The 18,077-nt window shown below is 35.2% G+C and overlaps 1 protein-coding gene across 4 annotated transcripts in view; it reads right to left on the bottom strand.

Moving 5' to 3' along the window:
* The window catches only part of hth (Meis homeobox homothorax), a 232,104-nt gene that overhangs the window by 148,372 nt on the left and 65,655 nt on the right, over window positions 1-18,077 (bottom strand). For all 4 annotated transcript variants that reach the window (XM_023174510.2, XM_023174512.2, XM_074179586.1 and 1 more), the window contains one exon: window positions 6,065-6,115. In XM_023174510.2, the coding sequence (XP_023030278.2) occupies window positions 6,065-6,115 (51 nt within the window). The remainder of the gene's footprint in view (window positions 1-6,064; window positions 6,116-18,077) is intronic.

Here is an 18,077-nt window from a genome sequence, read left to right as displayed (position 1 = left end):
TTGGGACCCGGACCCGGGCATCGTGTTATCTTTCATCCGCACGCCGGAGAATGCAAACAATTGGAGTGTGCAACACAACCATTACACATACAAGGATCGGGGGTGAAGAAACGGCTGAGCACAAAAGCCTTTTCTGCTTCACTCGAATTACCTATTGTGTTTTAATCCTTGATGCCGTAAAATCAATGTTCTTGCGTCAGTGCTCGCAGGAGGCTAATTGGAAGACCAGTTCGGAAAAATCCAGATAAGAGTTTGTTCTCTCACAGCCAACTGCACTGATTGCATACATGAGTTTGTTGATTGATATCGATATTGTTCGCTGGCGATGATTCACTGATCGTGTATGGCCGAATTTGGTTTTTATTATTTGAAAAAAATAATTGTTTTGGCGAAACAATAGAGAATTCATTTTCTACTGTAATATAATTAAATAGCTAGTGAAAAATAATTCGAAATTCAAGTGAAAGTGAGTAAGATAGTTTATCCAAACATTGGCAAATCCAGTGAATACTGGATTTGCCATCGATTCTCGCTAGCGACTAACATCTAGCGAAGCATCTCCTCCCCAACTCGCCTCATTACAAAGCGAATTTAATTAGAGAGACAACCCCTTCAGAAGTCCACATTAAAAATAATTTCAAACCTGCGGGTGTCTCTGAGTATTGTCTCAGAGGGGCCATAGGGCAATAAATAATATTTCCCGTCCAGTAGCCAAGTTTCTTTCACCGTGCACCGGCCTACCAGAAATTAATTGAAGCACCAAAGATAGCGGTTTATTTTGTTCGAGATTACATCTCTTCGGCGGTGTAATTAGTTTTTTAGGTGTTATTGAAATTGGTGCGCGGACTCATTAGCATACAATGTGGGATACGGATTTTGGTTTTTGCCCGGTGACGGTGGGACTGGAAATGAAGGAAGTTGGTTGAGGGTTATATCACATTCAAATTGAAGATATCTATAGTTGTACTATCAGACAGAAAGATCTAAAACTACTGGTTATATAAGAGATAAGTATGAAAATGAGATTGCAGAAGGAGAAGATAACAAGGAGCAATCTTAAGAATACTCCAAAGTCTTATAGAAAGGAAACGTGTCAAGGCCTCACAAAAACCCATCGAGAAAAACAATTAGAAATACAAGAACCATGCTCAGATGCCTTGAAAAAAGCCACAAGCAAGGTAGTTTGGAACAGGAAAAGATTCGAGGTGAGGGGAATGAGCCAAGTGAACTTTAACGATCGATTTTGGAAGCTATTGGATATGATGATGAGTATGAAAATATCTACCTAGCAATTACTACTGACAGAATTGAAAAAAATATTGCTCAAGAATCATTCAATGAACACTGAAAGAGGTTGAAAAGGTTACCAGAAATGGAAGTACATAAATTATAGACAACTATTGAAAAGAAATGGATTAGAAGTACCAGATGATGGCAAATAAAAATCGTAACAGCGATTCATGAAAAAAAAAAGTTCAAGGCGATACAGCACGTACATTGGTACATTTATATGGTAGCGAAATGTGGCCCAATACTTGATAGTGATAATGTCAAATTTAAAACTCCCGTGAAATTTCATTTACGGTTCTATTAATAATAATTACACCTACAACATTAGAACAATAAAAATCCCAAACATAAACACAAAATACTGCCCAATTATGTTGCAACTGTCGAAAACCAATTCAACGCGTTGACAAACTCTCCAAAGAAATATTGTTTGTAATCATTCGAAAGCCATGACATTTTTATGAGTTGTTGCTGTTTAATATACCATTCCAATCAGTTTTGTTACAGATCTTTTGGCCCTGGCCGTGATGTTTCGAGTTGTTGGCAGCAGTTTGGGGTGCCACACAACACTGGCGATTTTAACAATCTTCATGGTCAGGTTTTACTCGACCTGTGACCCTAAATAGGTGTGTGGGTGGTCTAAATTAACCGCGATTTCTTAGGTGGTGTTTCAGCCATGAAATTTTCATTGTGGATTATCGCCTGACGAAATGTTTGCTACGTAAGATACTTTTTTACAATTTCAACTACTATATAACTTATATCACTAGAACTATGTTAGATCGTATAATTTATATGTCTGAAATCACCTGTCTAGAGACTTTTTGAAGTCTTCAACTATTACGAATGAGAAATAGTTCTTGAACAATTGAGGATAACTCGTAGTGGATCAGTGAACACGCGGTAAATATGCGAAATGAAATCGTCAGTAGTGATTATCAGTACAATTAAAAAACGTCTGAATTAAATTCCAACTCGTGTATTTTATAACGATACAATTATTATAATGACTGAAAGATATGCATTTTCTGGTCGTTTGCATTTTTCAAGTCGTTATGATATATTCTAAATAATGTAACGAGCATTGAAGTATAATGTAGATCATCATTTACAAATAATAACCGGTTGTATTCATTATCACTTCATTTCTCATTATCTTTAGATAAGGTAATACATTCGTATGTCCAAAGTTTACAATATGAAAAGTTCAGCTTTCTGAAAGTCAAGAAAAGTAGAGAATATTGACTATTTATTTTAAATTTTCAATTGGGACGAATGCCTTTTGGTATCAATAATACACCTGCCACATTTCAACGATTTATGAATGCCTTTTCGTTTACAGCTGTTAATAATAGTGATTTTCCAATTGTGATTTTTTTAAATACGAAACACAAGCACTACCAGAAAATCTTCAAGGCATTCCAAGACTAATGCCTGTGCGAAAATGATCCACATTGGTTTCGAATTGCTGAAGATTAAATTCGTTTAGAAAAAAATTCTCCGGAAGTTTATTCCAAATACACGCAGTTCTCCAAATGAAAGCGTTCTCTAACAGTGGAGTTCAAGGTGTACTGAGTTGAACCTCATAACGATGAGAAGCCACAATCCGTCCCGTATTTCTGATATGTACCGCTCTTGGTGGAATCAAATGTGCCAAATTACTTGAACATCTCCCGTGAATGTATATATAAAAGAGACATATCCCCAACCTTTCTTCGGTGTTCTAGACTATCAAGGTTGCGAGTGATGTCTCCAATCAGGCGACTGGCTTTTTTCTGGATATAATCCAACATCTTCAGGGGATGCTTAGGGGTAGAGCCCCATACATGAGAACAATACTCCAAAGAAGGTCTGATTTGATCTGATAAAGCATTGAAAGTTGCTGAGGTGTGTACAGTTTTCTGGTTCAGAACAGTGCTCCAAGCTTTTGAGAAGCAACATTTGCAATTTCAGCGACATGATTGTTCCAAGACATATTGGTCTCCATTTCAACCCCAAACAAACTCATCGAAGCAGAAAGCGGAATTGTCTGGCCTGCCATTATTATATCCAGTTCATAGGAGATACCGATGAAGATGTGCTGGAATCCAAATGGAATGACGAGGCAAGTGTGCTGTCGTCAGCAAAGCAATGTATTGGATTCTTCATGTTTTCCAATAAGTCGTTGATATACATAAAAAAATATTTCACAGATTTTAGTTCTTGGCGTTTGAAATAATTTTGAAGCACTAATTTAAAAAAAAATCGAAATTCGAAACATATTTTTTGAACATATTGTACTTTCTGCGCATAACAAATGAGTTTCGAATTTTAGTTTTACAATTTATTAATTTTTCTAATTCATAAATTTCCTTTACTCAAGCTATTAAGCAACAATTTTGTTTTGTTTTTGCAAAATGGGAAAAAGTTTGTATGTGCCTAACTGAGTATATCTAATTTATCTAATTTCAAGAAGCACATTAATTTCAAACTCTCAGTACAATCCTGTCGTCAAATGTCGTGCATAAACATTAAGTTGTATCACGCATATCTAATCAAGTGGCCATTATTTCCGATAAAACCTCCTAAAGCACATACAATCGACATGCAACAAATTCACAATCTTAGGAAGTGATTTCTCAAAAATCGCAACCGGCTTCATAGTTTTCAATTGTATCGCCTGTATGGCCACCCCTGATACCGAGTAGTTTTATTTACATCAGATATCCGTCGACATTTCCATCTAGCAGCCCGTTTATGTTACAAGGTCACGTGACGGTACAACCAGCTGCGGAGAAAGAAGCCGCAAATTCTCCTTTCGAGTTTTGAAAGTGACAATCAACAGAGTATTTGGTCATCCACGAAAAGATTTTGTTGAAGAACTCGATCACAGAGATGAAGAAGAATGCATTGAGTTAGCAATCAACAAATCCAATTTGTTTCCAGAAAAAAATATCTAAAATTACAGGATATCTGTCATTCAGAATAGGGCGAGAGGATTTCTTTTTGAGATTTTACAAATGACCTTAAGATGGCGCTGCTGAAATATAGGGTGTCACAATTCGCCTAACGTTGTCGTTTCTCAGCTGCAACTCATTTGGTCGAATGCAGAAGCGAGTGTGAAAGAACTGAAATCACATTTTGTGATTTCAAGAAAGACCAAAACTCAACAAGAATCTATGATAAGGTAATACATTCGTTTGTCTAAAGCTTATAGCATGGAAAATTCAGCTTTGTGAAAGTCCAAAAAGGTAAGGAGTTTTGACTGATTTTTGAAAAATTTTCAAATGAGACAAATGCCGTTTGGTTTAAAAAAATACCCCTGTCACATTTCAATGATTCATGAATGACTTTTTCACTGCTGTTTGATAATAGTGATTTTCCAATTGTGATTTTCAGGTTTCACATATTTTTTTGTTAGTGCTTAGAAAAATTGCAAAGCACTAGTTCCCGAAAATTTCAGTAATCTAACAATTTAAAAATATGTTTTGAAAGCATTTTGTACCTTCTACAATGTTTAGTAGTGGAATACTTGGGAAAGATACTTTTCAACTGATTTGCTATTGGACGATAAAAAATATAGTGGCTAACTAAAGATTTTTCACAAAAATTCTATAGCTAGGAAGGTTTACATAGAAGAAATTTATAGTAGATTTTTGAAAGATAGTTGTGAAATACAATACAAACACATCAGATATGAACAAGATGGTTGTAGAATTTATGAAACAAGCTGTGGGAAGGAAACCGCGACAGAATATGCGTTGGTCAGACAAAGCAAGCTACTGAAACTTGGTTCAAAGAGGACGCGGAGCATGTTTCTTAGATGAGAACGGTTTGATATGGCACAACTGAGAGAACCTCAATAAAATACTGGACTATTGGATGAAAGATTAGTTGAAACTAGAATAATTTTTTATGAGGCAGTAGGTGAAATGCAATGTGTCTCCATCCTGGTTTGTGACGCATTATATCTGCTTCTTTCGTTCAACGTTTCAAAGAAAACGTCCTACTTCACAGTTCAATGTCCTTTATTTATATTTTGAGTTCAGTTTTCCACTATTCTCACAGAAATCGATTCAACAGAACTAATCTTTTTATTATAAAACCCATTCTCTGGCGCTGTCACTGGACCAGTCACTTTTTTACCTAGATAGCGTAGCGGAAGGTTGAACCTAAAAAAAGAATATCAACCATCCTCGACATATATAAACGTTTCTTTGTCATGAGTTTGACGAATTCGACGTTCTACCGTCGGTCATAAATAAAATTTGATGTCCCCAAAACGAAAATGAAATCAACATTTCTACAACGGCATACGTTTTTCTGCTTTCATAAATTGAATTGCAAATCGGAGCTGAGGAGTCTATTTAAATTATTGATGAGTCGTTTTATACATAAATTAATTCGGAGGTACATCTTCAGAGCAACATGCGAGCAGGTTGTTCGAACGCATATGGTTTACACTAAATTAAAGAGATCTGCCCACGTCGTGATCAAATTTATTCAGATATCATCAGTGAGGCGGTGTCAAAGTTCTATAGTGACCTCGAAAAAGTAAAGTTGACAGCATTTATAAGTGCTGGGAGATATTTTGTCGAAGTGACATACATGAAGCTAGGTAGAACTGGTATGCACCGAGCTCTGTTTTAGGCCTAATCTTCTCTTTTCGTCTTTATCTGCACTGGGTCGAATAATTCTTAGGACAGTCATTAAGAAATATATCAGACACGTGGTAGTTGAACGTAAACATATCATGCTCTTAAATCTAAGTGTTGTCTATGAAAATTGTACTTACAAGGGAGTCTACTTCTGGGTCTGCTAAATAATAAGGTTTTTCTTGTCGTATCTGTAACAAACAAAATTCAGTTGAAACATAATGAAGTGGTTGGTTTTATTAAAAATAGATCTATTTGGAATTTTGAATACACTGACTCGTTATGATGAAAATGAATAACACTATCCATGTGTGAAAGCTATTTTCCGGGTTTTTTGGCCGTGGTCTGAAGGTTCTTATGCAATTTCGCCCACTACTGCGGTAGACAGTATGAAAGCTCTTTTATCTTCCTTTATTGTACATATTCTGGAGATATATTGATTTTTGTGACTTTTATTTAATAAACTCCAACTGGTTTATGTTGACACAGAATCTATGTTTAGCGCTTATTGAATAATAATCTAAAAACGCCCGATTAATAATCTGCCACGCAGTCTCTGACTAATTTCCTGAAACATAATATACCTGAGCTCATCATCATCATTATCGCCAGATAAAATGACTAGCTCTATAATGGGATGATGGTAGCGACTGGGAGTTTGGCCGACATTTAATAAAAACAGTGGAACAACCGCAAGGAAGCGAGGTACCCTGTTATTTGAAGGAGAAGTTATAATACGAAAAACTCAGGGAGCTTGATCGAAAGCCCTCGATAAAGGTGGACCTTTTCGGTACAGTGTAATTACACAGTGGTTGAAACGCCTTAAATCCACGTGCCACGGCCCAGCTTTTTATCCACGTTTTATAATAATTATAGCTATTTATTCGAAAGATCGGACGGTCGCTTTTCGAGGTGTAAAACTCTGTTTTAAAGGACTACTCTGACGACAACTTAATGGCAATAGAAACCTATGTAATTTCGGTTGTCATTCGGATTACACCAATTTGAGATAAATGCAGGGCCAGAACCGAAATGACACACGAACGGAGGCTTCAGAGGGGTAATTGTGGGTTTTTTAAAGGCCAAATTGACTCGCTTTCATGGTGTTTTCAAAAGAGGTATCAATTTGGGAACTCTGAAGGTGTGCTGGGCAATCACTGTCTTTGTGGGAACGGTTTTCGAAAGAATTGAGCGTTTTTGCGAAGTATTATCTGTGATAACCATTATTTCACTATCTGAGTATTCTTTTCCAAAACATTATCATTATTAGCAACAGTTGATTAACATCAATGGGATGCCGGTATGCCCTACAATCATAATTTTTTATGGAAACAGTGTGGTATCGTTTTCTAGGTCACTTATGTTTTTCCCAAAGTATTATCTTCGATAACCATTATTTTATCATTATTTTTGTACATTAATATTACTACCAGTTACACTTATTCAAAAAACTGTTTTTATATTGAACACAATCATTATTTTGAGTTGACTACTTAGTGTATCTGTCATTGATAGAAAAAAAGTTTCATTGTTTGAATAGGATCTAAACCCAATAACAGGACACAATAAATAATTTTGGAAATGAAGTCTTGAATATAGGAAATATATACATATCGTAATAGTAATACATTCATGGAATGTTTTTTATCTCTTTTTTGAATATATGGTATTGAATATATGTCGGACAATCTAACCTATCGAATAATTGTGATTAAGTTGTCATGTTGATTGGTACCGATATCACTTCGAATTAATATCGAAGAAACTCAACGGAGAATGAATAAAATGAAAACGACTTCAAGATGTCAAACAAAACGTCAAAATAAGCAGTACCAAACATCAATGGCATACGACAACTGACACTAATGACAAAGTAGCCAACTATTTAATGAAGTATCAATCTAGATCATTTAAATTGAGTAATCAATCACCCGAAGATTTCATTCATACTAGTTTATCACACATTTTGAATTTTGTAACCTCCAAACAACATTGAATCCAGGCAACCGTAGTATTCATTTCTGTATAAACAATATTATGAAAACATGGTTTTCTTTGCTCTTTGTACAGTTGTTAGAACAATTGAATAATAACAACGATTTTCTGCGAAATCTATTCATAGATAAGTAATTCATTCTGAGTAAAAATTGGCTTTGATTCCTAATGTTCGCTCTTCATCAATTGAATTCACGACAGTCATTTTTGACGTTATAAATTTTTGCATTACTGTGTAAATCAAATTCGCATGTAATCAAATTCGCATGTAATCAGATCCGCACATAAATTATAAATAGATTATTAACACGTTAATTTTCCCAAATTGTTTTAAACGATCAATTTGAATTGGCGAATCAGCTACTGCCATTGATAACTCATGATGTGAGGTTCGCTGTAAATATATGGACTCGTATCGGTGTACCTTTCTGAATGAGTTTTTGATTACACAAAAATGCAAGTACAATCAATCAAGTACCTTCAAAGGAAGAGACGCATTTGCGAGTGATGCACGTTGATTTCTATCTCCTTCAATGCACTTGGAATGTGCATGTCACTAATGATTCTCTTCAATTTCAAACATTGAACGCAGTGATGTATTCTTGGAGTTTTTGAGTGCACGAAATATCCACCAGCAAATCAATTCTATACTACGTATAGAATATGTACAGAATACAATTTTACACATTTTTAGGGCATTCAAAATATATTCGAAAGAGATTCATAGAAGACTCATAGAATATTACTAATCAACAATTGAAACAATTGGGCTGGTCGAGCGTCTCTTGGACAGAAGCCACGTTAATCCTGTGGTAAAAAAAATTATAAACCTACTCACCATTTGTCTGCTTCGACATCATTTTCAATTTCAATAAAAAGTTTTACTCATGCAGCTAAATGCCGTCTAATAATGGGAAAGGAAACTCGTTGAGTCCTTTGCTAGCCTAGATATCAGTTGTGCAAACCAAAGGAAAGGCGTAAAATGATCCAAACAAATTTAGAGAAGATAATGATGACGAAACTTCAACTATTGGTGGATATATCAGAAGTATATAAATTGGCTCTTGTGGTTTTGTCCGAAAATTTATATTGGCCAAACGGCAAGAACCTTCCCGCAGAGAATAAAAGAACATATTGCCGTTGACGTCATTTAACGGCAATCCAGATTCGCTTTGAAAGGATCAAAAGGGACGAAACAGAAATTGATGAATAAATACATATTTTTGAGGTGAATGAAAATTCACTTCATTTTTTCAACAGACCCCAAATAAGAAAAATAAAACTAAAGCCTCAGATATCATATCTCAACATTTTGCAAGCATATGTTCATCTTTATTATTGATTTCCAATGGAATGATTAAAAGTGTAACAATCGTGAACAATCATGAAAGTTTTTAGAAGATAAGCAGGCTAAACGATTGATTTTCGTTCGTAGGGGTACGACAGCTAGTTGATGGAAAAACATATTTTTTCAAATTATGTTATTCCTACTATTCATAATTTCTGTTGTGTATGTTGCTAGACATGAAGATATAAACAGAACGTTTTTTCAGTGTTCTATTTTGATGTTTCGTGGTTTGATATTATTGAATATTGAGTTCTTTTTACAATACTGTATGATTTTGAGTAATTTTCGATGTTAACAAAAAATAAAAATAACTTTGCACAAAAATTTTGAAAATTATTTTACTCTTCAAAAAAATTTACCGTGGTTAACACCATAATGAGGAATGTTCCTCCTGACGAAAATCAAGTAGTTTTCATGAAAGAGCTCTTAAACAACGCATTTTAAACTTCTCATTTCAACCTTTTTCTTTAAAAAAATATTTAAATACTTTAAAAAGAGAAATGAAATAATGCATTCAACATTTAAAGGGGTTCGTTTCTATTCCACCATTTGGCACCATCGGTTATAGCTAATAAAGGACAATGATTCTGTTACCTGTATGAGACAAACAAAGATGACATATTTCAGAGGCGTGCTGTTCTGTTTTTTACTTATGTTCCGAGTTCCGAGACATTCTGTCACATGACATTTTGTGCACCTAACCTATCTTCCTCTATATAAATAAATAACAAAACAACTGTTGTTTATGTGGCTTGTGGAGGTGGTGTTGAACTGTTATTTATATTTTGCCTTAATTGTTGATTTATAAAGATAATTTTCCTTTTTTAAAGTAGAATATCTATTATTTCAACTTGATATATTATATGCAAGGTAAAATATTTTTAGGAATGGCAGGTAAAGTTCTAAGCGCTGTTGCCAATATGTGAATTAGAAACAAATCCCTTTAAAAATTAAAACCCAACATTTGAAACGTCAATTTAAATACTTTTCGAAGCGAATTTGAAAAACTCATGAATGGAACTCAACTTCATTTTGTTCAAAGTTGCAACCCAAATTGAGGAACATTCCCCGTTGTGTAGTTTGTATTATTGCAGGCTTTTACAATAAACTGTCATATACAAACTGTCATATAGATGTCAACGCACAATATTGTTTCTTTTTGAGATTTATAACATTTTCCAATGAAATTTTTCGTTTCCAGTTGAGGATTTCCACTAGTTTCCTAGTATAAAAATAAATATTGAGAAAACGCTATTAACGAATTTGAATAATGATCGTAATCGCTGATTTCAACCAAAGGATTTAATAGTATAGACCCTTTCTAGGAGACTGGGTGTGCCTATCATTTCTTTTTTTAGATTGATTCCTATTTCTGCCTTCGCATTGTTTTCAATAAATTCCTGTCCTTACGATCTCGACCGAATCACATAAACCCATTAATTTTATCTCAGCATCATCAACGATGTATTAAGAGTCGATACAAGTCGAAAATAATAGATGTTGTGTGGGCCATGAGTAATCCCTTGAATATATTTGAAATGATAAGAACACTCGCTTCTTTCACCAGAAGAACCGTCAGTTGTTTATCAATCAAGAATACATTCCGAGTGAGATATTATTCGAGAAGGGGGCAAACAAATCACCTTTTCATAACCATTTTCAATAAACCTGTCATCGGCCCAAAAGCGAAACCATAAAAGAAAGCATTTTCGTAGAAAATTATTTATTTTGGCTAATAAATAATCCGACTTTCGTATTAGAGCTCTTACTAATTGAGGCTTGTGTAAACATGTGGTTTTTCTGGAGCGAGATAAGTGCTAGACGTTGTGGTATCGGGATTGGATTACATGTGCCAGGCAGATGCCCGTCGAAAGGCAACGCTGGCAGGGTTGCCAACCCTACAGATGTGTTTTCAACAACAAGATGTTGACACTTTGAGACCCGTATACTTGGAAGAATCTGGCTTTTCGGCTCTAAAATTTGCGTCTAATGTTCTCCAAACTTCACATGTATGCTAACGAGTTATTTCATTTATTGGTATATGCGAGATACAATCTCTGATTACAATTTTTCACCCCATTTGTGTGATGGTTTCACTGTCAAAAACTGTTTGAAATTATGAGCTCTGAATATGAACGCCGGCGGAGAGGAACAAGAGCTCATTAACATCGAGAAACTCGTGTAGTGAGCATCGTCTTAGCGAAGTAAATGAAGAAATCATTCTGTTTGTGTAATCTATCCGGCATCAAAACATTTTCCGATGGGCGAGAAATCATAGTTATGATCTTTTGGCTACCAATCGTCGAAAATGTTTTACGAATGGTATGTTACTATCGATAATGCAACCAATGCTTTGTAGATTATCTACCTGCTAAGTCTCAATCACTTCTAGTAACTATGCATTCAATTATCTGTCAATTATCGGTTGTAAGTTTATCAATATCCTCTTAATGCATTTATCTCTAATGAGAGTGTATGCGCAACTGTCATTTGCAATTATATAACATTCATATCTTTCAATTATTTACCACTTGCACTAAAGGAATTATCGGGGTTCCAGTACCCTACTCGTATATGTGTAGTTGTCAACACTAGCCGAATTTATTCAAGCTAAAATGGTTCCAATGGATTATGAAATAAATTAAGAACTGATTTGTTGATTTCTTTTAGAAGTCTTAATGAAGGTCTGTTTATTATTTTTCACAAACTCTTTGTTGTCTATAACTTAAGATCATTATCCTAAGAGTTAAACATACAAACAAGAGATGAAAAACTACCAAGAAAAGTTTCACCACACTAATTAGGGAGTCCTACTTCAAGGATGTTGAAGGCAGCAAATAATTTTGGTTCAGACTTTTCCTTGACTCTTATCATTCTTTATAGACATAAATTTCAAATTATGTGTGTAGACATTTCATTATTGCTATATTTCTTTCGATTCTTTTACAGTTTATCTCACTAGCTTACTTTGTGGTACATATTCAAGAGGTAGCAAAAACGTATGGACTTTCTAGCGTTTTCTAATATGACTTATAACCAGTCCCTGCAAAGGTAATTGTGGAATCATCTGAAAAGAGAACTTTTAACGGGTTATGATCAACTGTATTGTCAAATAAGCGCTAAACTAACTTGCTATTATAAGACAACAAGTATAACTGAGGCACCAGTGGTTCTGGCGTTGAATCTGGTCATTATCACCCAATGGTTAAAGACGAAACGGACTGGTTTAAGTTTGACGATAGTCGTGTCACTAAATATTCTGGCGATATCTTGAATTTATTGGAGCCTCTGGAGACACCTTACATTTTATTCTATGAAAGAGAGGACATTGGCAGATCAAGATCTTCAGATGATGTGGTGCTGCAGGTTTTTCCGGGTTTTCCTGCAGCTGAAAAAGCAAATGCGCCACTAGAATGAATGTTGATTTTTGTTTTCAATATTTTCATGGATCTGTTCACACATGAATTTGAGTGATCCTCAAGTTGTTGTTTTCTATTTATTGATAGTGTATTCCACAATTTTAATGTTCCGTATATTGTAATGTAGCATAATGCATTTTCCTAGATAATTATTTACAAAAACTGAAGAAAAATGCTTCATTTGACATTGGATATCGTTAAAAAGTTATGGAAATTGGTAGAAACTTTGATGTTCCACAACAAAACAAAGTTCTGTAGTTTAGGGCTGAAAATCAAATCCCTGTTACTGTCCGTGGAAAATTTCAGAAAGTTACTATTTTTGCCTCCTCCGAAATGTTTCCTTGAGATCAAATAAAAACGAACCTCATGTAAGCCAACATTGCCTTGAATGTCGGAGGAACTGGCAGATAATGGCAACAAAAGAGGTTTCATCTGCCACCAGGGCACAATTATGAACGCGAATGTTAACGACCACTGTGACTAGTGTTCGACCAGTGTTTAACGACTTAGGTAAACAGCGTTGCCGAGTTCTTTGTTCGCACAAGGACAAGAGTTAGCCGAAAGTTCTAATAACTGGGAAATATGCCTAATCAGCATTTTTTATAATTATTAACAAGCAAGTATTACAGACTATAGTCGCTTTGTAGAACCATATCGACGATTTCATTGCAAATGAAAGAGTTGCCCTCAAAAAATGAGAGAATGAATAAATAAGCAGCTGTGGTTTGGACCCTGCCACTGCCAAAGTGTCAAGTAAGTTCAGTCAGTTGAATACTTTTATCAATGAGTATTTTGAAGATAGCTATAGTACTATCTAACAATTTCCGTTCCGTTGTGCTTTTTTCGCTCTATTCTCCAATGGGATTTTGGTGGCCACCAACGTTGAACAAATTCGTAATTCCCATTTCGTGGATGTAGAACTCTTGCAGAACCATATCTCCGTACGATTATGAGGAATGTATCTCAGCTTAGGAAAGGATACACCGAAATATGTATGTTATTGGTGTTGTTGATGGTGAAATGGATCACACGGAATTGACAAATAAATGTGAATTCACCGAATAAAAGAATCTTTATATGTGATAAAATACAAATAGTTTATATGCCGCAATGTGGTTTGGTGAAGTTCCACTCTCACTGTCTGTCCTGAAAGACAACTCATCAAAGAAACTATATGATGGAATCGGCCGATACTTGATGAAAATCCATAACTAACGTATTCCAAAAACACTTTATTGTGAGATTTTCACTAAATTGTTTTACAAAAACGCAACACGTGTTTCGCCATACAATGTCTTTCAACTCTTTGAAAGACACGCCAGATGAAGCCATTGTATGGCGAAACACGTGTTGCGTTTTTGTAAAACAATTTAGTGAAAATCTCACAATAAAGTGTTTTTGGAATACGTTTGTCAAAGAAACTAGTCGTTTTCGGCAAGAAGCTGGACTTTGGGAAAATTTGAACCAGTTTGACCCACAATAAACCTTTGTAGATTCCACCCACTTTAAACCTGACCTAACCTTATCCCACCTAGCTGAAAGTTTTCTAATTGTTGAAAAGGAAGCAGTCAGATGCCCTCTAACCTACAAAGATTTTAACCCAGTACGCCCTTGCTGGTATTAGTTCTTGACGATCTTCATTTGAGAAACGTACAATTTCCCATCAACAACTGTTTTGTGCTCTTTGTCAGCCTTGTTTATATGTTGACATATCTTCATTAAAAACATCAATATTGTTTTTGTACAATACGTACATAAATCTAATTGAATATTCACCTCTTTGGTGCTTCAGAACACTGAGTTTGAGATGTTTCGTATTGTAACTATATGTGAGCTATATTATAAAAATGATACAGTTGGAACTTTGACACTTTAAAAGTAATTGAGGTTTATATAGCTTCGTGGTTCCAAATAATTTTATCAAGATGGTCTAACTTTCAAATTTGATACTTCCGAGCCAAAAAAAGTGAAAACTATATCCAGTTGTATCACATTTCCCAGGGTTTTCATTTACTGTCATCCCATGCTACAATTTTGCAGGTCTTAATGTCGAAGATATGAGTTTTGCAACTTTTGGATGGACGTGGATGGACGTGGATGAACGTGGATAATCAAAAATCAAGATCAAATCATATTCCCGTTACATTTCTTCTCGGATAAATCGAACGTATTAACAGGTATGGAGCAACTGAATTCGAAAGAGGTAAGTTTTCCTTTTTATTAACTCGGGGTCATCACACTTTCTTGTCCCTTCGGATTATGGTGACAACTAAAATATGACTCCTGTCATCCCAATAATTTACGGCCCATCGCTAATGCAATAGAAACTATTCTCTGGCCAAGCTGGCCGAACAAGAGATCTGATTTTTATTGTTCTATTGCACTTGCTGTCTCTTTTTTTGCCTTCGTTTCCAAAATATAATTTGTTGGGCCAACATTTGCTACAATTTATTGCTCGAACGTCAAAGAAATGTTTTGGGTGTGATGTTATTTCAGAAGACATCGTTATTTATGATGTTTCTGTTTTTATGTCTGATGGTCATTATTCATACGATTTTCCGATTTATATAAATTCATCTAAAATATGGGGGTTTGGTTTGAGACTATTACGAATTCTGGTGGAAGACATGTGTGAGAAAAATTGAAAAAAACCAGACGGAATTGGTAAAAAAGGCTTTGTAAACCGTTATTGTCAAGAAGCATATTTGCAGGGTTGGAAGCATGATTGAGACTTTATCATCTCCTGATGATGCTAATTTGGCGCAAAACGCGCCGTAACGCGCATTTTTGTTCTGGCAAAGGAAAAATGTTGACTTTCTAAGATTTTATTCCAAATCTTGCCCTAGAATCGAAATTAGTTTGGGATGTTGAATATTTACTCTTTCTGAATGATATATTTTGATGTTTTTCCCTATCAATGAAACAAATGACTTTCTCATCTTCAAACTTATCGAGAATCACTGTGTATTTAGGAATCCTAACGGATTTCAGACTGCTGACGACTAGCATTCGATCGGATATGGAAAATCTCATCTCAATTGAAACCAGTGGAATTGATCGTAGTTTTTTCGAAACCGGTTACGAATGTTGTCGTCGGTATCGAGAGAAAACATATACAAAACACTTATTAATAAATAACCTGCTCGACCAACATAGACCTAACGGACGGATGCCTTTGGGTTTTTATGCAATTTTCAATTAGCCTCAGCAAATACCGATTCAAATGGACGGTAATGACTATAAATCCAACTGGTGCGTTGCAGGACATTTCCTTGATTGAATCTGACGAGAAAGCACATTTGCAATTGGCAATTGAAAAACGCACTCACGTAGGAACTGATTGTGGGATATATTTATGGCGTAAGAGGTTCACAATGAAGAGAATTCGATACATGGACAGACTGAAGAAAGAAACATTTTTGAGGAAAGTGGTGGGTAAAATACCTGATGGGGTATCATACAGGAGAAACTAGTGTTCAGAAAGCAAGAGTTTTGTTTAAAGTTGGTTGGGTATTTAGCCAAGTAACTTCAAACATCCAGAAAAGTATTAATTAAAATATCTGGTGGAGTTATCTTCGAATGCCTGATGAAAACATCGTGTCATAAAAAAGAGTTGGTCAAGTATTAAGTTGGGTGGTTTTAACACATAGAATAACCATGGACCATTTTTTAAAAGTGATCGGTGAAATGTCTGATTGGATAGAGATGTGATCAAGGATTTTAGAACAAAAATCGTACTGCTGGGAGCTCGTGTCGATACATCTCATATATGTCAGCATTTGCTTTGAGTTCTTGAAAAATGGGGAAATTATATTTGAAGAAAGGCATTGGCAAGAAGAAAAAACTAGTGTCTTTGTTCTACGGACACAGATATAAAGAAGCATTTGAAGGTTATGTTGATACATTCCTTCCGTGTCAGTTTCAAGTTTCAGTTACTCCAATAAACTCTTCAGAGGAGCAGCTGATGAAATATCTACCAGGTGTATTATACAGGCAACACTTATGTTATTTTGGACTATTGATATAAATAAAATAGTTTAGGATTTCAAAAAAGCTAATGTCGAGAGTTTATGTCAATACATTCCTTCTATATCAATATTCGTTTCAAGTAACACCAATACCTATCGGTAATAAATGAGTATTCTGAAAAAAACGAACAAAATATGCAATGGAGGTAGCTCAGAAAAAAAATTAGTATATTCATTCTAGTTCTTTGAGTCCATTATTTTGAATTTCATTTGGAGAGTTTACTTTGCGTTCAAAAATTGTCATAATGTACCATAGTTTAATAAGTTTGTTCATTCAAGAGAGTCAAGTTCAAAACTTCATTATAGAAAGCTCACCCTCTTTGAAAATCCATTTAATGATCATTCAGAAACCGTTTAAAACAAAACACCATTCGTTTGTCGATTTTTCAACGGACAATTAACAATACAACAATCAAATTAGAATAACGAGCCAGCTTAGGAGCAGATACTCCTCACTAAAACAATTAATTTAATTGAACGACACAAACAGCGCGTTGAAGACAATCGAGTCAGCATTCGGGAATCGTTTTCAACAGTTTAAAGGAAAAGGAGGGTGCAGCACATATGCCAGTTGCAAAGATGGGTGGTTTTTGCAGATACACGTTGTGTGGTGCAGATCTGAACGCTTTGTTGCTCATTTCGTTACCTGGGGGCTTAGAATAAACTAGTCGAACAAACTGAGAAACCGATGTTATGTGTGAATCATACATGGATTGTTTGATTATTCAATTTAACATTCATTCGTCATAGGCAGAATCTTGAGTGACATTTCTGTGTTTCCATATGTGTGATCTTTGAAACGTTATAGAATAGGCTTACAGGTTTCTCCGATAATACTTCCGACGTTAAGTCGGTGATTTGGCTAACAGAAGAACATACTTCTGATACTTTATCAGTTGATCTGTAACACCCTATCAATTAGGAATATATCGGTATGAGGATAGGTTGATGGGAGTCTGGTGGGCAAGAGATCACAACGTTTCTCGGTAAAACTACTTTTATTTCTGAACCCTAATCTACACGCTCTATACATTTCGGTTTTCCGATGATTCTACAATTTTTTTTATGAATAGTACATCTGAAGGTTCTCAAAATGAGCCTCTGTTCACACCGGTGAATGAAAAAGTCTCATGAGACCAAACCGGGAGACTACCGTGGATGGGGAATTGAATCCCAAACAATGTGGTCATTTTTGATATCGATAAGGATTAAGTGGTGGCGAGTTTTATATTTCATTGTTGGCAACACTGACTTTTTGTCAATTTTTTCAAAATCTATAATTTTCCATGTGGCGCCACATTTAATTTTCGCGATTCAGTTTGAAATCGACCATATTCGATAAGAATTTATTGCTGGCCGGATT

Source organism: Leptinotarsa decemlineata, unplaced genomic scaffold, assembly GCF_025532065.1.
Source record: "Leptinotarsa decemlineata unplaced genomic scaffold, Ldec_3_MD MMD2_tig00026282_RagTag_RagTag, whole genome shotgun sequence".
Taxonomy (NCBI): domain Eukaryota; kingdom Metazoa; phylum Arthropoda; class Insecta; order Coleoptera; family Chrysomelidae; genus Leptinotarsa; species Leptinotarsa decemlineata.
Note: the sequence above shows the minus strand (reverse complement) of the source record. Positions and strands in the feature narration are given on the sequence as shown.